The 25,438-nt window shown below is 40.8% G+C and overlaps 1 protein-coding gene across 1 annotated transcript in view; it reads left to right on the top strand.

The window, feature by feature from the left end:
* The window catches only part of LOC124716938 (alpha-(1,6)-fucosyltransferase), a 214,985-nt gene that overhangs the window by 168,995 nt on the left and 20,552 nt on the right, over window positions 1–25,438 (top strand). The window contains exons 9-12 of the mRNA XM_047243520.1: window positions 252–489; window positions 11,264–11,443; window positions 12,201–12,351; window positions 25,242–25,352. Of these exons, the coding sequence (XP_047099476.1) occupies window positions 252–489; window positions 11,264–11,443; window positions 12,201–12,351; window positions 25,242–25,352 (680 nt within the window). The remainder of the gene's footprint in view (window positions 1–251; window positions 490–11,263; window positions 11,444–12,200; window positions 12,352–25,241; window positions 25,353–25,438) is intronic.

Here is a 25,438-nt window from a genome sequence, read left to right as displayed (position 1 = left end):
TCAGTTGCAAAGATAAACATTCTATTTCCATAGTTTCCTTCTCAGTATCAATGCTTAAATTTTTAAACAGATTCTGGCCTTTAATTCCTTGTGCCTTTTTTGTATACGTTACATTTTTTTACATTTTATGTGTTATTATATAATTCCCATCATTATTTAAATAAACTGTGATGAAGGAGCTCCACATATGAAATCTGATCCAATGTAAGAGATATGACAGTGTCTGGTAAACAATGTCTTGTTTCCCGCAGGCAAGTCACACACACAAGTGGTGGAGCTGCCCATTGTGGACTCACTGTCCCCGCGGCCGCCCTACCTGCCGCTGGCCATCCCCCGAGACCTGGCACCCCGCCTCGCCCGCTTGCACGGTGACCCCCCGGTCTGGTGGGTGGGACAGTTCCTCAAGTTCCTGCTGCGACCGCAGGAGGGTACTGCTCGCATGCTGCACGAGGCCGCTGACCGCCTCAGCTTTGTCAAGCCCATTGTTGGGTGAGTTGCAAAGTTTGAGAGTAGTCTGGCAGCCACACTTTTAGTTTATGCATACCATTCGACTAAGTCAGTTTAGCAGAGAAATCTCATCTTGTGTTTGTGCTTTAGCAATGTGAAACATAGTGATGTGGAGTACTTCCATTTGCTTTGTTATCACTTCCTTACTGAATAAATGCTTGATTCACATTCGGGAGGACAACGGTTCAATCCCGTGTCCGGCCATCTTGATTTAGGTTTTCCGTGATTTCGACCTGCCAGCGCTTTTGTTTGGTAAGTCACATCATCTTTGTTTTTAAATATATATAAACAAAGATGATGTGACTTACCAAACGAAAGCGCTGGCACGTCGATAGGCACACAAACATACACACAAAATTCTAGCTTTCGCAACAAACAGTTGCTTCGTCAGGAAAGAGGGAAGGAGAGGGAAAGACAAAAGGAAGTGGGTTTTAAGGGAGAGGGTAAGGAGTCATTGCAATCCCGGGAGCGGAAAGACTTACCTTAGGGGGAAAAAGGACAGGTATACGCTCGCACACACATCCATATCCAACCGCACATACACAGACACAAGCAGACATTTGTAAAGGCAATGAGTTTCGGCAGAGATGTCACTTGAGGCAGAAGTACAGGGGCATAGATGTTGTTGAAAGACAGGTGAGGTATGAGCGGCAGCAGCTTGAAATTAGCGGAGGTTGAGCCTGGCGGATAACGAGAAGAGAGGATATACTGAAGGGCAAGTTCCCATCTTCGGAGTTCTGACAGGTTGGTGTTAGTGGGAAGTATCCAGATAACCCGGACGGTGTAACACTGTGCCAAGATGTGCTGGCCGTGCACCAAGGCATGTTTAGCCACAGGGTGATCCTCATTACCAACAAACACTGTCTGCCTGTGTCCATTCATGCGAATGGACAGTTTGTTGCTGGTCATTCCCACATAAAGCTTCACAGTGTAGGCAGGTCAGTTGGTAAATCATGTGGGTGCTTTCACACGTGGCTCTGCCTTTGATCGTGCACACCTTCCGGGTTACAGGACTGGAGTAGGTGGTGGTGGGAGGGTGCATGGGACAGGTTTTACACTGGGGGCAGTTACAAGGGTAGGAGCCAGAGGGTAGGGAAGGTGGTTTGGGGATTTCGTAGGGTGAACCAAGAGGTTACGAGGGTTAGGTGGACGGCGGAAAGACACTCTTGGTAGAGTGGGGAGGATTTCATGAAGGATGGATCTCATTTCGGGGCAGGATTTGAGGAAGTCGTATCCCTGCTGGAGAGCCACATTCAGAGTCTGATCCAGACCGGAAATTATCCTGTCACAAGTGGGGCACTTTTGTGGTTCTTCTGTGGGAGGTTCTGGGTTTGAGGGGATGAGGATGTGGCGTGTGTGATAAGATTTCCTCTGAAACTTTACAGTCTACCTACAACGGATAGGTAGGAACCCCACTGGCAACAAATAGACCTGACCTCTTTGAAGACATTCACACCGAAACTGGTACCAGTGACCATGAGGCAGTTGTGGCAACAATGATAACCAAAGTACAAAGGATAACTAAAACAAGTAGAAAGATATATATGCTCAGTAACCAGAGAAATAATCCATAGTGTCATATCTCAGTAACTTCAAAATTTCAGCATAGGCAGGAGCTTGTAAAGGAACTCTGCCTCTAGTTTAAAAGAATAATTGACAATACACAGGATAGTTATGTACCCAATAGAACAGTTAATAATGGGTGGGAACCTCCATGGTGTCCAGTCACTGTGATGAAACTTCTAAAATAACAAAGATAACCACATAATAGATGTAAAACAAAACATAGTTTCGTAGATAGAGAAATGCTGAAAGAAATGTGTTTGGTTGTCAATAGAGCACTGCATCATGCCTTCAATGACTGCTATAACAGAGTATTGTTCAACGACCTTTCACAAAGTCCAAAGAAATTCGGCTCATGTGTGAAACTGTTAGTGGCACAAAAGTTAGTTTCCAGTCACTCACAAAAGAGACAAGAACTGAAACTGAGGGCAATAGCACAAAAGCTGAAATGCTTAACTTCGTTTTCAAATGTCATTTACAAAGGAAAACCCAGGAGAATTGTCCCAATTTAATCCTCGTACCACTGAAAAGATAAATGAAAAAAATATCTGTGTCAGTGACATTTGAGAAATAGCTGAAATCATTAAAATTGAACAAAGCTCCGTGGCCCAATGGAATCCCTATCAGATTCTATTCTGAATTTGTGACTGAGTTAGCCCATCTTCCAACTATAATCTGCTGTAGGTCCCTCTAACAAAACTGTGCCCAGTTCTTGGAAAAAGACACAGGTCACACCGGTCAACAAGAAGGGCAGTAGACGTCATCCATGAAACCACACCATTGACATCAATTTGTTGCAGAATCTGAGAACACATTCTGAGCCAAACAAACATGAATGTACCTCATTATCATTTGAATTTGCAGCTCCTTGTGTTTACCACGTTTGCAGTTAAAAGTGTTGGTTGTAAGGTCCACCAGTTATGCAAAACAGCATTTTTTCAAGTTCCCAAACATGTTTCAGAGACACATTCCATTGAAACATTGCTATGAGACAACGATGCTAGTCAGCTGACAACCCGTGAAGACTTCGTATACACTTGTGTATTATTTATTACAGGTAGCTTGTCATCTGCAACCAAACGATGTTGTTGAGAAATTTTGTTGGGAGTTAAACCAAAATTACGTTTTAGAGCATAAAAGATAGGTTGTCGCCATATTTCGTGCCTATATTCGTTTTCACTTACATTTTTGTGTGGCAAGCCCTTTTATTCTCAGCCTCATGGTGAGGTGTTGTGAAGCACCCTTGAATATAACATCTATTTTCACAAATAGGTCATAAAAACAGTTTGCATTTCACCAAAACACACTGTGATTGTGGTTGTGGTTGTTGTGTGTCCCAGCCCAGTTAGTGTTCATTTGTTCACCAGGGAGTTTGGCACCAAATTTGAATTTTGTTTACATTTTTTCTTTTTCTTTTTTGTGTGTGTGTGTGTGTGTTTTTTTTTTTCTGTACGCTTCTTAGCTGTTTGTGTTGTCTTTTTTGTAAAGTTCCTTTAATGTGTTAAATAGTGTGCCCTTGCAGAGTGTAGTGTATTCATGTATGACCTTTTTGCTTTCTGTATGTGGAAGTTTTCTACAATGGTCATTTTGCTGTATGGGCTGTGGCTGGGTTTTAGTATTTTTAAGTCTGTTTCTATTGTAGTTGTCGGTGTGCTATTAGGTGGTCAGCAAATGTGCTATGGGAGCAGTTGTTTTTTTAAAGCTCTTGAGATGTTCTGAATATCTGGTTTTGAAGTTTCTGCATGTCTGTCCTATGTACACTGACTGGCAAGTGTTGCACTTGAATTCATATATTCCTGATTGGTTAAATTTATTCGTGGGTGTTTCTTGTGTGCTGATCTTTTTCTGTGTTTGTCCTCAGTCTTGTATCCTATTTGGAGCCCCTATTTCTTTAACATGTTGCCTATTCTGTAAACGATCTTGTTCTTGTAGGTGAGTATGTACCATTTCATTTTGTGTGTGTGTTGTTGCTCTGCCGTGTCTTGTGTGTGGTCATTGATTGTGATTTGTGTTTTTCTGTATTGGGTGAGGACTTCAGCATGTGTGATATGTTCATTTTTGTACTGTCAACATATTTTTTTATTTAATTTGTCTACCACATGGGTATCATAACCATTTTCTACTGCTATTTGCTTCATTGTGTTTAGTTATGTTTGTTCGTGGGTGTTCTGTTTAATCTATGGAGCAAGGGGGACTGGGAAACTTTCACCTCTGCTGTCACCATTAAATCTTCCCCACACGGTAACATTGATGTGATGCTTGAGCAGGTGACTACAACAACTGTTTCAGCGAAAGAAAACGCGATCCCTCGCTCTTTAGGGTGCCCCCGGCGTAAGGCAGTCCCTTGGTGGTCACCAGAAGTCGCTGAAACAATTAAGGAGCATTGGCGAGCTCTACAGCGGCATAAGCACCACCCTTTCCTGGAGCACCTCATAGCCTTTAAACGACTCCATGCCCGCATTCACCAACTTATCAAACAACGGAAGCAGGAGTGTTAGGAGAGGTATGTCTTTGACGATTGGGTGCCGTACATCAGCTTCCCAAGTCTGGGCAAAGATCATGCGCCTTTTCGGGTACCAGACCTCAACAGATGTTTCCGTAAATGGCATGTTATCTACCAACGCAAATGCAATTGCTGAGCACTTTGCTCGAGCCTCTGCATCGGAGAATTACCCTCAAGCCTTTCGCACTCTCAAACATCGGCTGGAAGGGAACGTCCTCTCATTCACTACATGCCACAGTGAATCTTATAACGCCCCATTTACAGACTGGGAGCTCCTCAGTGCCCTTGAACATTGTCCCGACACAGCTCCTGGGCCTGATCGGATCCACAGCCAGATATGATTAAACATCTCTCATCTGACTACAAGCGACATCTCCTCATCACCTTCAATTGGATCTGGTGTGATGGCGTCTTTCCATCACAATGGCGGGAGAGCACCATCTTTCCGGTGCTCAAAGCTGGTAAAAACCCACTTGATGTGAATAGCTATCGGCCCTTCAGCCTCACAAACATTCTTTGTAAGCTATTGGAACATATGGTATGTCGGCAGTTGTGTTGGGTCCTGGAGTCACGTGACCTACTGGCACCATGTCAGGGCGGCTCCTGGCAGGGTCACTTTACCACTGATAATCTTGTGTTCCTCGAGTCTGCCATCCGAACAGCCTTTCCCATATGGCAGCACCTGGTTTCTGTCTTTTTTGACTTACATAAAGCATACAACACGACCTGGTGACATCATATCCTTGCCACATTGCATGAGTGGGGGGTCTCCGAGGCCTGATCCCACTTTTATTCAGAATTTCCTGTCGCTTCATAGTTTGTGTGTCCAAGTTGGCACCTCCCATAGTTCCCCCATATCCAGGAGAATGGGGTCCCGCAGGGCTTCGTATTGAGTGTATCTCTATTTTTAGTGGCCATTAACGGTCTAGCAGCAGCTGTCAGGCCCTCCGTCTTACCTTCTCTCTATGCAGACTTCTGCATTTCGTACTGGTGTTTCTGAGCGGCGCCTACAGGGAGCCATCCAGAAGGCATGGTCATGGACTCTAACCCACAGCTTCCAGTTTTCAGCTGCAAAGTCATGTGTCATACTGTTTATCTGGACCCAGAACTTCACCTTCATGGTGATCCACTCACTATAGTGGAGACATATTGATTCTTAGGACTGGTTTTCGACGCTTGATTGACTTGGCTCTCTCATCTTCGTGAGCTTAAGCAGAAGTGCTGGCAGCACCTCAATGTCCTCTATTGCCTGAGCAACACCAATTGGAGTGCAGATCACTCTACACCTGCGGCTCTACAGAGCCCTTGTCAAATTCCGAATTGACTTTGGGAGTGTGGTTTATGGTTCAGTATTGCACTTACTCGACCCTGTGCACCGCTACAGGGTTCGACTGACAACTGGAGCTTTTAGGACGAAACCGGTCACCAGTGTACTGTTGGAGGCTGGGGTCCCTCCATTGCAAAAACAGACGTGCACAAGTGCTTGCCAGTTACGTGGCACACATTCATAGTTCTCTGAAGCATCCGAATTACTGTCTCATTTTCCTGCCCGTGGCAGTCCCTCTCTCACATCGGCAGCCCAGGTCGGAGCTAACGATAGAGGTTCACGTGCAGTCCCTTCTCTCCGAAATGGAGTCCTTCCCTTCACCACCTCTACTTGCGGTCTGCTCACATACACCTCCATGGTGTACGCCTTGGCCACAGCTTTGTTTGGACTTTTCCTGTGGCCCTAAGGACTCCGTTAGTCCTGCAGCTCTCCACTGTCACTTCCTCTCAATTCTTGATGTGTTCCGGGGCTCTGAAGTGGTTTACAGCGACAGATCAATTGCTGATGATTGTGTTGGCTTTGCCTACGTTCACAGTGGCCATATTGAACAGCATTCCTTACCCGATGTATGCAGTGTATTCACTGCAGAACTGGTGGCCATTTCTTGTGCACTTTAGTGTCTCGTTCATGCCCTGGGGAGTATTTTCTTTTATGTACTGACACCTTGAACAGCCTGAAAACTGTCGACCAGTGCTACCCTCATCATCCTTTGGTAGCGTCCATCCAGGAATCCATCTATGCCCTGGAACGGTCCAGTCATGCAGTGGTGTTCGTCTGGACCCCTGGTCACGTCGGAATCCCAGGAAATGAACTTGTTGACAGGCTTGCCACACAGGCTACATGGAAACCACTTCTTAAGATGGGCCTGCGTTCGTTATTACGCCGCAATGTTTTTCAGCTTTGGGAGACAGATGTGGTAGATTTTTTTGTGTGTTTGTCTATTTTTTGTTTGTCTGTTGTCCATGTATTGTGCTTGCAGTAAAAGGTCGTAACAACGTGATAAAATTGTCTCTGATAGTGCTGTTAAAAGAATTACTGTTTGTTGTGCATATGAAGAGTCTTGGGAGAGATGGGTGGACATTTTTAGCAACTATTCATACATGAGATTGAGATTGCAGGTTCGAGTGCTGTTGTCCACGTCTCTTCCCGTGTATCTGAAACAATTCTGCTATTTCAATACTTCCAAAAATACTAATAAAGGTCGTGATGCTCACCTTTGTTCTCGTGAAATAATAACAGTTTATTGTGTCTCTTGTACAATTCTCCACATAACATCAGAAGAAGCGAACAGAAAACTCTAGTTACCCTTAGTTACGAGTAAACCACAGAGAAAGTAATATCCCGAGTCAACGATATAATTATCATAGAGTCTCACAGATAACGGCTTTGCCACTTAGCTTTCTCACAGTCGCACAGAGTGGCAAAATCTAAGTACCACAACAAACTGCGAGCCATTAAAGGGACCACAAATGTGTGGAAGTCCTTGATGAGGGCCTCTTGCAGGGACTCCATGGTTCTCTGCCAGCTCCGCATTGGCCATGCCTGGGTGACTCACGGCTACCTACTGCACTGTGAAGACCCACCTGAATGTCGGTGTGGCGCCCAGTTGACAGTGGCCCACATCCTTCTGATCTGTCTTTCTTTGGCTGCCCTCTGACTTCATCGTCGGTTGCCGGACTCGATATCATTTATTTTAGCAGACAATGCCTCATCGGCTGATTTGGTTTTACGTTTCATCCGTGAGGGTGGGTTTTATCATTCGATCTGAGTTTTAGCGCATGTCCTTCATCCTTCTGTGTCCTTCACCCTAGTGCTTTTAAGGGGGAGGTTTTAATGTGTTACAGGGTGGCCGGCTTTTCCTTTTTATTTTCGTGGTCAGCCAGCAACTCTAATGTGCATCCTTGTTCTACTCTCTTCTAACTGTTTCTTGCATCTCTGTTGTTTTTTTGTCCTTTTGTTCCTTTTAGTGTTCGTTGCCTTTTCTTCATTCTTGTGGTCTTTCCTTTCTTTCTGTTTTGTGTTGTATGTCTCATCTGTCTTATTCTCACACTTGTGGCATTGTTTTATGGGGAACAAGGGACCGATGACCTCGTAGTTTGGTCCCCCTCCTGCCCCCGCCAACCGACCCACCTTTGGCTCAGTTTTTTTTTTTTAAATTTCAACATGTGCCATTGTTCTTTTAGAACACTTCCTTTAATTTGTCATCAGAGCCTATGAAGTTAAATAGTGAGACCTGCAGCAACAAGACGGTGCTTAGTGGTAAGAGATTTTTATTTCTTATCCAAGTATTTGGTCATGTTTGTAGCATTCTGTAAGTTGAAGTTTTTTTGAATCCGATAGTTCTTTGAACGTCTCGGTGCTTTAGTAGGCATGGTTCGATTGGAAGTGGTGTGATATTGCTTTCCTCTGACTTACCCAACCTGATATAGGGAACCCACAGTTTAACGTGAACTCCAAACTAGAGCCCTGCAGGTGTGTGTCCCATCTGAGTGGCTGGCATGTAGATGCTGTGCACAGGAGAGAGCACAAATACACTTTTTATAGGTTGGCATGAAGTTTGCCAAAGGTGACAGATATTCTTATAAAGATGCTTAACTTCAGCCAGTCTGAAAATGATCCACTGATACAAATAACTGAAGATAGAACTCATCTGGCATGGACACCCTTGGGTTAACTTTGTTGATACGTTATCACACCAACTAGAATAACAGATTTTAAGAATTTTATAATGGATGGTACTTCTGTGGGAGATGTGTCATTTCCATTTTACTGGAGTTATTTTTAAAGACTGGTCTCAGATACTCAAGTGCACTGTTCCTGGACCTGATAACCACAGACGGTTAATAACAGAAACAAAGTAATTGTTTGAAAGGTTTGCAACACTATATGCACTTGGTATCAATGTCTCATATATTTTTAGAGCTATCTGTTCCTCTTCCTTTTTGGGCCCACCTTTCTCTGTCTTCACTATATCCCATGCAGTTTTCGTTTTGTTGCTTATCTTTTTCTCATAATAAAGCTGCTTTGATTTCTGGTTTACTTGCTATAATATTTTGCAGAATTCTTTGTAATGCATTACAACGGTAACATCAGAGCTATTCCTAGACAGCAGAAACAGTCTCCTTTTTGTCCCACATGATATCTTTATTCCTTGTGTAATCCATGGTTTATTTTGTGACTTCTGTTTGTTTTGAGTTCTTTAGGGGAAAACAATTTTCAAAAGCGGAAGTAACATTATTAATGACTGACTTATATTTTCCATTTGAGTCAGAAGTATTGTAAACATCTATCCAGTCTTTAAGTGATGAATAAGACATTGCTGCAATAATTGCAGACTGCAGTTGTTTACTCACATAGAAGCAAGTTGAATCAAAAAAAGGATGAAGGGATAAGTGTCAGAGAGAGTAGGGAAGCAGAAATACCACATTGGTAAGCACTGTGCCAGATTTCGTCCATAGATGATGATGATAGAATGATATGTAAAGAGGGATTGAGAGAAAGAGACATGAAATGAGTACCATATTACAATTGGAACTAGAAGAAAAGGAGATTGTGGGGTGGGGATTGAAAATGGATTGAAATGAAAAAAAATTAATTAATGCTACCAAACAATGGAAAATCCGGGATGGAATGTAACAATATTCTCACCATGCAGCAGAGATGCTCAGTCGCAGATAGACACAATAAAAAGAAAAAGGCCTTATGGGCCAAAAGCTTTATTTGTGACAGTCTTCTTGTCGTGCCTATCTGCAACTCAGCATCTCCGCTATATGGTTAGTGGCAACTTTCCTTTTCATAATATAATTGATTAAAGAAATATTCACCATGCGCCAATAACTTGTAAGCTGTACTATTAATTAATAATAATAATAATGAAAAAACAGAGGGAAGGTTGTTTGTTAACAGGGTTTAAACACAGGTGGCTGTCAGAATGTGAGGCCATATTGGAGGGCAGATTCCCATTTGCAGAGTTCAGGTTCAGAAAACCTAGTATTTGATAAGGTGATCTGTATGTACTGCGTGGTGCACTCTAGTCTCTGTAGAGCAAGCTCAGCAACTGGGTACTGGGTGTTCTCAAGACGGACAGTCCTTCTGCGTCCATTATGTTCTCAGCCAGTTTGATGGCAGTCATTCCTGTACAAAACATCTTGCAGTGAACAACTGTAAGTTGGTAAACAACCTGTGTTGTTTCAAAAATTGCTTTGCCTTTGATGTCGTTGGATTTATCAGTGGTGGGACCTGAGAAGGTGGTAGTGGGTGGGGTGTCCAGTGCAGGTTTTACAGTGGGAACAATTGCTGTGGTAGGGATAATGGTCTGCTGTGGAGGGATAATGGTCTGTGAATGTCATGCTGTTTGTTATGGAGGTTAGCAGAGCATAGACCTATGGGAGAGGATCTCATGTCAGTGTGTGACTTGGGAAAGTTTTAGCATTGGCAGAGTGACATATAGAGGCTTTCAAAGCCTGGGTTCTGCACAGTGATGGGGAAGGTCTTCAGAGTTTTCTTACACGTTTGCCATCTGTGGTAATGCTGTAGGGAAGAGAGTGTTTGATGCAGAAGCTTTCAAACTGTAGGTATTGTTGCTTATTAGTTGGTTTTTATTTGGACTGTGCATTGTGAGTCGTCTTTAGTGAAGTCGAGGTAAATGTCAGGGAAGGAATGAAGTGGGGGTGACCTTGGATTTGTGTAAGGAACTGGTGAATTTGAGTTAGGAGAATCAGTTAAGCTATTGTACAAAGTGGAAGACATGATCTTTGCGAATCTAGACCAAGGAATTCCTTTCATATGTTGCTCACGAAAAGATTGCCATCATCTTGGTTCCCATGGCAGCCTGCCTTGATGTGTTTGTATTTCTGGCCTTCAAAGAAAAAGAAGTTGTAGGTAAAGATGGAGTTGGGAAGACCTTCAGCTGGTAAATTAGGAGACCTAATGATGGGCTGAAAAGCCATGTGTGTGTGATATGTAGGTGAGGAATACAGCAATATGACAAACAGGCAGGACATTCGTTTGTGAATAATTTTAGAGGTAGCGTCTATAGAACCACATTGAGTGCTTATGAAAAACTAATCTCAAAACAGACTACATCAGTTTTCATTTATATTTCAACATGTCCTGGTTAAGCTATCTCTAGTTCAAAATATCGGTGTATAAGGTACTGCTTGATCAGTGCTTAAGCTGTGGAAATTTTGCTCTGAAGAAGATTCTACCAAAACCATTGAGAAAATGAAAATTAGAGCCAATTTGGACTACCTGAAGATTACTTCAGTCACTTTTTACTTTACTTTCATTATGAAGAGTGGATATCCTTTACTTATAGGAAATGTGTACCCTGTACCCTGAGGGCTGCCTTTGCCTGTCTGCAGGGTGCACGTGAGGCGGACAGACAAGGTGGGGACAGAGGCCGCCTTCCACCACATTGATGAATACATGGGCTACGTGGAGGACTACTACCTGAAGCTCGAGCTGAAGCAAGGCAAGACCGTCGAGCGGCGTGTGTACCTCGCCTCTGACGACCCCAAGGTCATCGGTGAGGCCCGCAGCAAGTATGTACTGGGTCTTGATCAGTACCCCACTTTAGAATTATCTGTTTGAAATTTACAGTGTGTAAGGGAAAAATTTTTAAATCTGCAGTACAAATATTCTAATAATGAGCAGAACATCTGCCTCTCTGAGACTGAACAAAAGTCCAGGTTTGAAATGAAAAATGCAATTAAGAGCTAGGAACATAGCTCATGGTTCTTAATTGCACGATTAATTTCCACTTTTAATTTTACTTCTTCTTTTCTCCTCTCCTTTTCTATTATACCTGAACTGAAGCCAGTATAGTGCTGATCTCCGTCCTCCAACTGTGATGCCTCCCCCCTCCCCCCTGTCTCCCCTCGTTCTCAACACCACTTGTCTCTCTCTCTCTCTCTCTCTCTCTCTCTCTCTCTCTCTCTCTCTCTGTCTCTCAACGTGAAATCTGAGTGACGGCCCCTTTCCCAGCATCACCAAACCTATTCCTCTTTCCTCCCAGAGGAAGAAATACACATGTTTTTGCCATCCCAAATGACCTGGCTACATTTATAAAATTTTGATAAAACACGTCAGAACATTGTTATACCAGTACTGTTTTATCATTGTTTAAGAAATTTATACTACCTAACCTTGAGAGGTAATAAGCAAGCAGCTCATTGATATTTTTGGTGAAGATATATGTGCCACTCTAGAATCATACCTTTTATCTGTATAATTGTATAAATAATATTGGACATAGTGAATGCAGATATAGAGGACTATTTACCTGTTTCCTGCCCGCAGGTATCCCCAGTATGAAATTCTCGGAGATCCATCCATTGCGAGGACTGCTGCAGTTGCCACACGCTACTCTGACTCTTCACTGAATGGCATCATCATTGACATCCATTTCTTGTCACTCTGTGACTACCTCGTCTGTACATTTTCATCCCAGGTATGTATGCATTTCATTACTTGTTCTCTCACTGAAATGCGAGTGGTGTGTATATGATGATGATCTATGAACATTGAACATCTGCCGCATCAGCAGTTAAAATAAACTGGTAACAGATATTTAATGTGCCAAGATACTTTGGCAGGGATAATACAGATGTGTGCTACAAAGTGCAATAGTCGACAAAGACAATATTGCCTCCCCGTATTCAATAAGTCTCCACATCATGAATTATTTTTGTAATTGGAAGCACAGCATTGAGTTCAGCCTTCCATATAACTGGGAATATGAAATAATATCCTGCACAGCTGAAAACAATTTCTTTTCAGGTAAAGAGAGGCAACAGAGGTAAAAGCAGCTGTTGGTACTTCGTTCCTCATCATGAAAAAATGAGTGAAATGACACAGTAAATGGGACTTGCACTCAGGAGGATTTGGACGAGTGGGAGGGTGGGGTATTTAACATTCCAAAGGGAGAATATAAGTTGAGACTACTGTCCAGATCTTCAGTGGTTTTTCTAAATCCCAGGCAAATCCTGAAATGGTTTCTTTAAATATGACACAGCAGATTTCCTTGCCTATGCTTGTCCTATCTGATTTTGCGCTCTGCTTTAAATAGCTGCATTGCCTGTGAGACTTTATGAGCTGCTGACTTTAGTTTAGTCGCTGGTTAGCATTGCTGACTCTCAATCACGAAGTGCCTAGTCAGGGATTTTCTCCACATGGCAGTGTGTGTGTGTGTGTGTGTGTGTGTGTGTGTGTGTGTGTGTGGTGAGAGAAATCATCATCTGCACGCAAGTTTTCCAACTGGCACTGAATAAAGAAAACTTTCACTAGATTGTAAAAAAATGGTGTTTGTGAAAGTGTAAAGGTGAAACTGAGAAGATAAAATGAATTTCAGGAAGTTGTTGATATTGTGAGGTGAGAAAACAACGGTGTTAGTTTTAGTTTCTATCAGCTACAAGTATTGATTTTGAACAGTATCCGAAGCAGTTTACCAGGTACAAAAGCAATATGGAAAACCACAAATGATCTGAAACCCATATGCTGAAGTGGTTACAGTGTGCTAGCGAAGAAAGAGGCCACAAGTGTGCAAGCATCGACTTCATAAATGTTGAAAATTAACCTTCCAGCCAGTGTGGAGAAATGGAAAGTTGCAAAAGTAAAATCAGCATCAGTCACATACGATGGGCAAAGAAATGCAGTGTGCCATTTCTACTAGACAACCGTGGAAGAAAGCAGCTAGCATTTTGCAGGACATGAATGTGGAATTCTGTGCAGTGGGCACCGTGAAACCTGACATGGGGATGAAAAATGTTATTAAAGTCCTCTTGGAACATAAGAATATACTGAAGGACAGTGACTTCATTGTTTGTTTGACTGCTGCAAATGACATAGCACATAATGAAGCTCAAAATTGTCTAACATGTATGAAGAAGTTTTTAAGTGTAAATAAGATGAAATACACAGTCATTGTGACAATAGCTCATAGACGTGATCTTATCTATAATTCATTTGATAGAGAGATCTGCCAAACCCAACAACTATGTCCCACTAATGCAAAATGCAATTTAGTAGATGCTAGTAGCCTAGAAAAACCTCTGCACACTGAACATCTAAATTACCATGAGAAGAAACTTCCTGGGAGATTAAAAGTGTGTGCTGGACTGAGACTCAAACTCGGGACCTTTGCCTTTTGCGGGCAAGTGGTAGAGCAGCGAGCAGCAGTATTACAGTTATCCAAATATAAACAGCATAAAATATGGGCAATAGTAACATAGATATAAGGTCAAAGGGAAAAATGTGATTCATATCGTTAATTCTTTGAAGTCATTGAACTGTTACTGTCGCAATGAAAAGCCCACCAGACTGGATGTCAATGTACACAGTGTCATTCTTGAATGTGATGTCATACAGTTAGACATAACAGATCATGAAGAGCTCTTGATACTGGAGATAGACAAGTGACATATAAACTTCTAGGAGAGTTAAATGTAAATAGTATAATAGACATGGTAAGGAAATGGATTGGTCTCATATAATGTATAATAATAAAATAGCTGATAAATGTTTTTCCATTTTCTTGATAGAGATTAAGTGCATATCAGAAAAGGCGTGGCCCAACTGTAACCAAAAGGTGTCATACTAATATTATACATAAGCAACATTATACCAATAATTGGTACACTCCACAGCTCAACAGACTCAGGATACCATGATAGATTCTTACGATAAGACTCATTAAAGTGATTGGACAAGAAAATTACACAAATAGGCGCAAACTCTACAGATCCAAAATAAAAAATGCTAAGCGCAGTGCAGATGATAAGTATTTAAATTCCAAAAATAAATGTAAAGCAGCCTGGAATTTCATTGAAATGGAAATTAATAATATCAATAAAGGAAACAGTATCCCTATTGACTGTGATATGCTCAATGAATATTTTGTAAATAGTGCCAGCACCATCGATCCACTTAATAATTCTACTTTAGATGCAGAAGCCTTTCTCACTCATGCTAAACAAACAAGTGAGCAATTCACTTGGATCCCCAATAACTTTAAATGACACTTATAAATCAGTATGCACAGAGAATCACGGGAATGCTTTATTAGCAACAGAGCTTTTGACACTTGACCACAAAATATTGCTGGAAAAAATAGAACACTATGGTATCAGAGGAACTGCAAACAATTGGATTGCTTCATTCCTAACGAATTGGATGCAGAAAGTCAGCATGAAATACGCTAATAGACAAACCAACTCAATAACCGAAATCCTGTCGAGTAATAAAACAAAGCAAGGTTGACTTAGTAGATAGTGTCGGAAGTTCCATGCGGCTTTTCGCGGATGATGCTGTAGTATACAGAGAAGTTGCAGCATTAGAAAATTGTAGCGAAATGCAGGAAGATCTGCAGCGGATAGGCACTTGGTGCAGGGAGTGGCAACTGACCCTTAACATAGACAAATGTAATGTATTGCGAATACGTAGAAAGAAGGATCCTTTATTGTATGATTATATGATAGCGGAACAAACACTGGTAGCAGTTACTTCTGTAAAATATCTGGGAGTATGCGTGCGGAACAATTTGAATTGGAATGATCATATAAAATTAATTGTTGGTATGGCAGGTACCAGGTTGAGATTCATTGGGAGAGTGCTTAGAAAATGTAGTCTATCAGCAAAGGAGGTGGCTTACAAAACACTCGTTCGACCTATACTTGAGTATTGCTCATCAGTGTGGGATCCGTACCAGATCGGTCTGACGGAGGAGATAGAGACGATACAAAGAAGAGCGGCGCGTTTCGTCACAGGGTTATTTGGTAACCATGATAGCGTTACGGAGATGTATAATAAACTCAAGTGGCAGACTCTGCAAGAGAGGTGCTCTGCATCGCGGTGTAGCTTGCTCGCCAGGTTTCGAGAGGGTGCGTTTCTGGATGAGGTATCGAATATATTGCTTCCCCCTACTTATACCTCCTGAGGAGATCACGAATGTAAAATTAGAGAGATTAGAGCGCGCACGGAGGCTTTCAGACAGTCGTTCTTCCCGCGAACCATACGCGACTGGAACAGGAAAGGGAGGTAATGACAGTGGCACGTAAAGTGCCCTCCGCCACACACCGTTGGGTGGCTTGCGGAGTATCAATGTAGATGTAGATGTACCACAGGGCTCAGTATTGGGACCTCTACTTTTCCTCTCGTATATTAATGACTTGAGCCTGAATGTAGATGCAAACAAAACAATAATATTTGCTGATGACACAACTGTACTCAAAAGGGAGAATACAGAGGCTGTGAACTTGGCCACTGAACAACTCAGCAACTGGGCTAATATCAACAGATTAGCTATCAACACAAAAAAGGCAGCATCCATGAACTTTCCCACAACACAAAATGCAAATTCCTCTCAGCCACTTGTCACAGTAAATAACCAGCCAATAGATACTGACACTGATCCAAATTCCTGGGTCTGTGGGTTCAAGATAACCTGAAATGGAATACACATACAGGAAAGGTAAGTGCCAGAATTAGTACTGGCTGTTATGCATTGAGTGTACTGAAATTATGTGCTAGCCTGAAAACAATAACCAGTGCGTACTATGCTTACATACAAGCCCACCTAAAATATGGTGTGATATTCTGGGGAAATTCTCCAACTGCTCTGAGCACATTCAAATTCCAGAAGAGAGCAATGAGGATTATTATTGGCAGCAAACCCATCTTCATAAAGTTGGAATTACTTACACTGCTTTGCCTATACATTCTTGAGACTGTAAAATTTTTCTGAAACCATGTAGTGCCAACTGACTCCAGAATCGTAAGAAATAATGAAATACATAAACACAACACAAGGAAAAACTCAAATCGGCATGTTTTACATACAAACACTCAACTGTGGGCCACCAACTTTTCGACGTTATTTTCCACTAGTATTAAGTCCATCGAAGACAACATAAAATTTGCCAAGGCTGTGAAGTCATATTTGTTGTGTCACTGTTTGTACTCTGTAAATGAATACCTAAAACAGTAATCTTGCTATTTATGTTAATGTTAACTGATATTTTCCGACATCTGTAACACACTGTGTACCATCAGATCACATGGAATAAATAAATAAATAAATACATGCAAGAAAAACTATCAGTTATAAAATCACTCAACAGACAAGAAAATGATTGTATACATCTTCATAATATAGGACAGAATGAATGGATAGCTCATTACAAAAATTAGTCGTATGATCATACTTTAATTCAGATATTACCTGAGCTAAATGACACAAACGGCCTTTACGGTGTTGATATAGAGAACTGACAGAAGCTAAAAGAGAAAAAGAAGGAAAGAAACTGGTTTAGATCGTATTAATAGGAAACTGTGGAAATACGGAGGGTTATTCCTGCATCTAAGACTTCTCCATGTATTTTAATCAATGTTGGAGAAATAAGAGGATACTGAAAGACTTGCCGAGAGCCAAAGTAATATCTATCTATGAAGAGGGCAATAGAAATAAATGTAGTAACTATCAAAATACCAGCCTCCTGGACTCAGCCCGTAATTTATATGCCAAAATCCTGAATGCAAAACTTAAAAAATTATGGAAAAGTTAATATCTGAAGAAGATTCAGGTTTTAGAAAAGGACGATCAACTATTGATAAGGTTTTTATACTGCAACAAGTTATCGAAAAGACATGAGAGTTTAACAGGGAAACGCTTCTTGTTTTTGTGGATTTTGAGAAAGCTTTTGATAATGTGAATAGAGAAATGCTGTGGAACATCATGGGTTGACAAGGTTACCCACCTCACCTCACCTCACCTCACAAATGCTATTAAGAGTCTAATCACAAACACCAAAATTGTTATAGATATGGGAAATATAACAGCAAAGCCAATGAACACAAACAAAGGAGTCCGACAAGAATGCTGGAGGAATACAGACATGAGGTGAGATGGATAACCTTGCTCAGCCATGATTCACAGACTTGCCCTCACCCTCCCCTAAGATCGTAACACTAGACTAAATGTAATTTTGTATGCATCTACCTCTTGTTACAGAGAATGAAGATGACCTTCAAATGTGAGTCTATAAGTTGCAGGGGAGAGCCTCAAATTACAACCCAACATTGTCGGCAGATAAAACAAAATGATGGCGTTTCAGGGAGGACAACCAGAAAGATCAAAAACAGTCTTGAATAATAAAATCTTGAAGCAAGTAAAACCTTTTAAATATCTAGGATGCAACACCACTTACGAATACAACCGTGATGTGGACCAAAAATGAAATAAATTTACTTCCATATGTGGAACATAGTAAAAAGTTTGTAGAATAAAGCCAAGAAAGAAACCCATCTGAAGTTTTATAAAACAACAGCAGTATAAACCCTCATTTATGGAAGTGAGGCATGGGTGCAACAACAAGACACCAAGAAAGTAGAAAACAGGCTCAAGACATGAGATTTCTAAGAGAAGTGGAAGGATGTACAAGGGAAGATCAAATAAGAAATGAAGATATAAGGAAACATTAGGAATATATAACGCAAATGAGAAAATAAAAGGAAAATAGGAGAAAATGGAAGGAACATGCAGACTGGATGGGTGAGGAAAGATTCCCAGTAAAGGCTCTAAATTATAAATGTTTTGGAAGAAGAAATGAAGGAAGACCACGCAAGTTTGTCAAGGCCTATCCACTGTGACAACTTGTAGCTGGGTCTGAGGGGGGTGCGATGGGGAGGTTCCCTTGTGAGAAAATTTAGAGAACCAGCATTTGAGGCTGACTGCAGTATAATTTTACTGCCGCCAACTTACATTTCGCGGAAAGATCACAAAGATAAGATAAGAGAGATTAGGGCTCATACAGAGGCATATAGGCAGTCATTTTTCCCTCGTTCTGTTTGAGAGTGGAACAGGGAGAGAAGATGCTAGTTGTGGTATGAGGTACCCTCTGCCACGCACCGTATGGTGGATTGTGGAGTATGTGTATAGATGTAGATGTAGAAGAGATGGGTACCGTAACAGGCAGTTTGCCTAATACGTGAAATGATGATGATGAAGAAGAAGAATTTCATCATAAAGTATATAGCAAAGAAAATAAAAAATGCCACCTCTCACTGTCTAACAGAGTTCTAGAAAAGGAATTTTCCTGTAACATCATATGCTCACAGTTGGATTACCTGTGCATAAAAAAGATGGCAAAACCTCCCAAATAACTATAGACCCACTGCAGGAGTACTATTAACATCCAAGATGATAAAAAAACTGTATGCATAAACAAATGTACAACTGCTTTGGAAGGACAAAAATTTTAAATGAACAACAGTTTCGGTTCAAGTCTCAACTGTACAAACAATTGACGTTTTGGTGAATAGGAAGGGTATGAGAAGAGGCTATGTCTGGTACACTTATTGATTTAACCAAAGTGTCGCAGTTAGAATTTTATGGCATAGAAGATAATACTCGCAGTAAAAAGAATAATACCCGAAGGGCCTTTTCCTGGGCCTTTCCTGTTTATTATCTACATTAATGATGTTCTGAATTATATACCATGTAAGAAATTACTATATGCTGATGACATAACACTAATGATCACCGGTTAGAATTTACAAAGTGTACTAGCTAACAATAGAGAAATGATGCAGACGACCAATCATTGGTGTCAGGCGAATCAGTTGTGCATAAACCAAACAAAAACAGAAGAAATATGAGGGTTGTCCACAAAGTAAGTTCCGTTTATATTTCTATCTGTGGCAGCGTTAAGATTGCAATTCCAAGCATGCGCGGCAGTTACTCTGACTCAAGGAGAAGACATGTACACCATTTTCAGACTGCTGCCGCCGACATCTGCTTTGTAGTGCTTTTTTATAATTTCAGTCGTAATTGAAAATGCTGCCACGTGTGAAACCAGATCTGTGATCCGTTTTCTAAATGCAAAGAAAGTTAAAGCAAAGGAAATTCATTGGCAAATCTGCGAGGTTTACGGACAAAATGGTACGAGTGATTGAGTGCTTAGAAGATGGGTCAGACTGTTCAATGAAGGATGTGATCAAATGAAGAACAAAGTGGACATCTATCTGTGGTTACTGATGAACAGGTTCACACAATTGAAGAGCAGATTAAGCACAATCGTAAGTTTACAGTTAGTGCCCTTGCTGTGGAAGTTCCACAAATCTCATGATCACTAATTCATGAAATTGGTACTGAAAAACTGAAATTTTGAAAACTTTGATCACATTGGGTACCCAGAACAACACAAAAAACAATGGATGGGCAGTGCACTTCAGTTTTTGACACTCTACATTGAAGAAGGCGATGGTTTTCTTTCTTGGATAATGATGGGGGATGAAACTTGGGCATCGTATGACACCCCTGAAACAAAACGGCAATTAATGGGATGGAGGCACACTTCATCCCCAACAAAGGTTGAGCCTAAGCAAATCTTGACACCTCGAAAAGTCATGTGCACCATTTTTTGGGACAGAAAAGGCATTTTGCTGATTGATTTCTTACCACGAGGCCAAACAATCGGTTCTCATGGTTACTGCGAGATCATTAAGAAATTGCGCCACGCTATACAGAACAAGCGCCAAGGATTACTGTCAAAAGGTGTTGTTTTTTCCACGATAATGCACGAACTGACATGGCGGATGTGACCAAACAACTCTTACAGGAATTTCACTGGGGTACATTTGATCATCTTCAGTACAGCTCGGACCTTGCCCCTAGCTACTTTCATCTCTTCTTACACCTAAAATCTGTCCTTGGTGGTCAACACTTCAACGATGATGACGAGCTGATAGAACATGTTACCACATGGCTGAATACACAGGCGGCAACCTTCTATGAAGAAGGCATACAAAAACTTGGGCCACACTATGATAAGTGCCTACGAAATTTCAGAAGCTATGTAGAAAAGTAGTTTAACAGTTGTAGATTTTTGTACAATAAATTTTTTTTTTTCTGTATCTGTACACGTTTGTTTTATGTAACCAAACGTAACTTACTTTGTGGACATATCTCATACTTTTTAATTGAAAGGTAACTAAAAACGAAAATAAAAAAGTAAAAGTAGTTAGACTGTTCATAGACCAAAAACTTTCTTGGGAAGAAGACACTAATTCTCTGTGCAGCAAACTTGCTCATGTACTTTTTTTATTGTATAAATTAAGGAATACTGTGAGTAAACATTTGTTACTCCAATCATTTTTTGATTTCTTCCATTCCCATCTGCACTATAGAATTCTGCTCTGGGTAAATTCCCTAGGAGCTGAATGTATTTTTAGATGACAGAATAACACAATCAGATGTTTAGTAGGATCACCACCACCACCACCACCACCACCACCACCACCCAGGGTGTCCTGTAGAATCTCACAAAACAAACAACTCAGTACAAAAGCACATCCCAAAACCTAAATCAAAACCAGACAGATTGTTAAAAGACATATATTGGAATGACTGGCAGGGCATTCAACATAAGATATAAAGAATGTGCCAAAGCATTTAAATACAGTACAAATCATTCTTGAAAGAGAGATAACATCATAAGAATCTGTCAAGTCAGTCGCCTGCTCCCTTTCCAAGAAAATTCTCACATACACAAAGCATTAATAAAAACATAAACAGTTGCTCAATGACGACATAAATATTGGAAACCATACTCCCAGTTTCATGTTACTTCTTGCGCCTCGCCTTCTCCTCCATCTCGCACTACTATACACTTACGTCCACTCATCATCATGGCTTCTCCCTCTCCCACAAAAAAGAGAGTACAGGTCAAAGACAAACCAGTGGCAATGGAATGTTCACAACACTACAAAACACAATACATACTTAGAAGCATAAAAACAAACAGAAAAGAGTGGTGTACAAAAAAGTGTGCTGTGTAAAACATAAAAATGCATATAAACTAAAAATTAGGCTACAACTATCAGTGTCCAAAGAAGAAAAACATCGACATTCTAGCAGAGAGCATTTCCGTATGTAGGCCTGAAATCACCATAAGTAAAAACCAACATAGTGTTAACAAACTGTATTTCAATCTAAATGCAAATAATTTGATTACAGACCACTGATTACGCCTTTCCTCAGTAAAGTGAAACACATTTGCTGAAAAAAAAGGGCATTTTTTGTAGTTCAAATGACAAAACAAATACACCCTCAAGAATAACTATAAATACTTGAGCATAAAATGTTCAGTACATTACCATTCTCAGCCCACACAGTCCCACTAAATAAATTTAAGAGTGTGTTACAAACTTGGCTAAAACACAGTGAATTCTCTTCAACCTAAGAACTCCCAACCCATTAATCATTATAATATTGTGGCTCGAGCTGCCAGAGTTGGCAGTCATGTGTGCGTGAATGAATGGTGAGTGTATTTATCTTTTTTGCAATAAAGTCTGTCGCCGAAAGTTTATGAGTAAATGTCTTAACTGTGCCTGCCTGCAACTTCACTTGTTATCTTTACTGTAAGTGACAATCTATCTTTTCTACAGTGTTGTTAATCATTATAATATATACATGAAATGTATTTGCAGTTGCAAATATGAACAACCATCAGCTGTATGAGGGAATGACAACAGTGAAAGTCTGTGCTGGACCAGGAGTCAAACCCGGATTTCCTTCCTTACATGAGCAGTAGCATTAACTACTTCGGTTGTGCATGCATGACCCATACCCAGACCTGAACTTCTATATGTCACTGTTCTTGCATCACAGTCTGTACTCGTACACACATTATGTAATTCTGGTACAGGAATGATGACGTAGTTTAGGTCTGAACATGGGTCATGCATCGATAGCCAAAGCACTTAAGGTGACCATTCCCATAAATTTCTGGCTCAAATTTTCATTGTCTATATGCTCTTATACATCTGAAGGTTATTCATATTTGCAACTATGAATGCATTTAATGTATTTTGTAATGGCTGTAGTGCCTGTTCCTTTGGACATGCATGCATGTTCGAAGGAATATTGCCCTGTTCTTAACAGCACAGGCACTGCAATGTCATATTATATTATATGTTTTTCCTAAGTAATAAAGAAAATCTTTTAGTTCTTACACAAGCTAGTTGAATTCTGTGAGAATTGATTATTGTGCAGATCTTAACTACACTGTAAACTTTGATGAAGCCAACTGTATGAAAAATACTGAAAGGCAAATAAAATATTCTGTTCAATTCCAGGCAGCTGAGAACCCCAGAAGGGCTCTTCTGGCTAAAAATGCCGTACACACATTTTTTGAATCTGCAGAATTCTTTTTTTCCCATACAAAGTTGTCATTGTGAACCTTTATGATAGAATTCAAACAAAAATAGTGATGAAGTTTCAAAGTTTCCCAAAATGACTCAGATTTTGGTCATCTTCACCAGAAGAGAGCTGTAGATTAGTTCAACTTGTTGGGGACAACACAGAGGAGATTAAAACTGTGATATTGTTTACATTCCAAGAAGTGATGAATTGTAATTAAGCACTGTGATCTTAGGAAGTAAGTGTAACTTATAAGAATGTCGGCCTTCACAGCCATTGTCAATGAAGATAAAAGTTCTTGGATTTTGGCACCAGGTCATTCCTCGAAAAATCTTTGGATTCGACACATTTCAGCCCCCTCCTGGGAACTGGCTGCACTTTCAAGTGTAGCTTGCCACTTTGACAAGGCAACTATGCTTCTGGAATGCAGGTTTTTGTAATTATGTTTATGTTCTAGAGAGAAATATGGAAACAAGTGAGGCCCTTCCCCTCTCCCCCCTCCAAGTTAATGTTAGATTGTGCTAGTTTTCCCATGTTACCAATGTTGACTCTATAGCTTTCCAGTTATATATAGAGTAAAGTAATAATAATAATAATAATAATAATAATAATAATAATCATTTATTGCATTGACAGGTCTTTGATGCCTACAGCACAGAAGAACAATAGGGGGTGGGGGAACATTACAAACACAAAAACCCCAATAAAAGACATGTCTATCAATCACAAGGGAGGTCCAGGTATTTGCTGCAGATGGCACTCCATATTTTTCAGTTTCTGTTTCCACTTCTTGAAGGATCATCACCACTCGATCCTTCCATCGCGTTCTTGGGTGTCCCCTTGGGAGTTTTCCCGTGGGTTGAGAGTGGAGGACATTCCGCATGTAAGATGTGGCCAAACCATTGTAATCGCCTCTGTCCCAATATTCGTCCAATGTGTGGCTGTCCAAACCTCTGATACAGGTCTTCTTTCTTTCTTCTTTCCCATTTACCTTCCATGTTATTGTAGACGGGTCCCTAGATCTTCCGAAGTACATTTGTTTCAAACGCACAAATTGAATCTTCTGTCATTACTGATGTCGCCCAAGTTTCACAACCCTATTAAAGTACTGGCCTATACCAGTGTCGTGTACAGATGTATTTTGTTCTTCTGAGATATCAGACGAGATTTAAAAAGATTGTTCAGACTTAAGAACATGTGATTAGCACTTGTTATGCGTCGATGTACTTCTTTCGTCACTTCACGTTGATTAATATCAAGCCCAGGTACTTGAACTCTTCAACTCGTTCGAAGGTATGGAGGGAGGGAGAACTCAACGACGTGGTACTCAAAGATATTTAGTTTTGTCCTCATTCACCTCCAGCCCAATTTCCTTTGCATTTTGGATGAATCTGGAAGTATCAGCACACATTTGTTCTAGAGTGTCACCAAGGACCACAACATCGTCAGCAAATGCCAGAATTGTGTCTGTTCCCACCATCTCCATTTCTCTGGTTCGGCAAGTGTCATGACTTACTTTTTTCCAAGGCCCAGTTGAATAATATTGGCGCCAATGGACCTCCTTGTCTCAATCCATTTTGCCACACTGTACTTTAGAAGTTGACTGGGAGTAGCAGGCTGCAATTAGATGGATGTATTTCGATGGGATGCCAAGTTCCTCTAATGTTTCCCATAATGTGACGCAGTCAATGCTGTCATAAGCTTGCCGAAAATTGATGGGGAAAGATGAGGTGTAGTTCCTGATTGAACTTGTAGAATTTTTCAGTCAGCTGCCTCAAAGTAAATATGTGCTCAATAATAGACTGTCCGAGGATGAACCCACATTGATATGTGCCTACAATTCCTTCAGCCAGCAGTTTCATTTGGTTTAGCAGCAAAGTTGTAAAGACTTAGTATCCAATTTCAATAAGTGAAATTCCTCGGTGGTTCGATACTTAGGTAGCATCACCAGTCTTGAATTGAAGATGGGACATATAATTGCTTCCTTCATTCTTCAGGAATTATTTCTGCTGCTCAAAGGTGGTGGATATTAATTGTTTCAATGCACAATTCTATAATAATAGTAGTATGTGCACCCATTTACTGGGTGTCTTATCAGAGATGTAATTACACTGTACTACTTTTTTTTTTTTTTTTTCCCGCAGGTGTGCCGGGTAGCCTATGAGTTGATGCAGACTTTGCATGCGGATGCATCGGACCGCTTTAAATCACTGGACGACATATATTACTATGGGGGCCAGAACCAGCACACACAGGTTAGAACTACATTTAATGTTCTTGCAACAAGTCTACTTACACTGGTACTCCCTGAAAAGTATAGCTCTCCCCCACCCCTCTCTTC

This window comes from Schistocerca piceifrons, chromosome 9, assembly GCF_021461385.2.
Source record: "Schistocerca piceifrons isolate TAMUIC-IGC-003096 chromosome 9, iqSchPice1.1, whole genome shotgun sequence".
Lineage (NCBI taxonomy): Eukaryota > Metazoa > Arthropoda > Insecta > Orthoptera > Acrididae > Schistocerca > Schistocerca piceifrons.
This window is presented reverse-complemented; position numbering and strand designations above follow the sequence as displayed.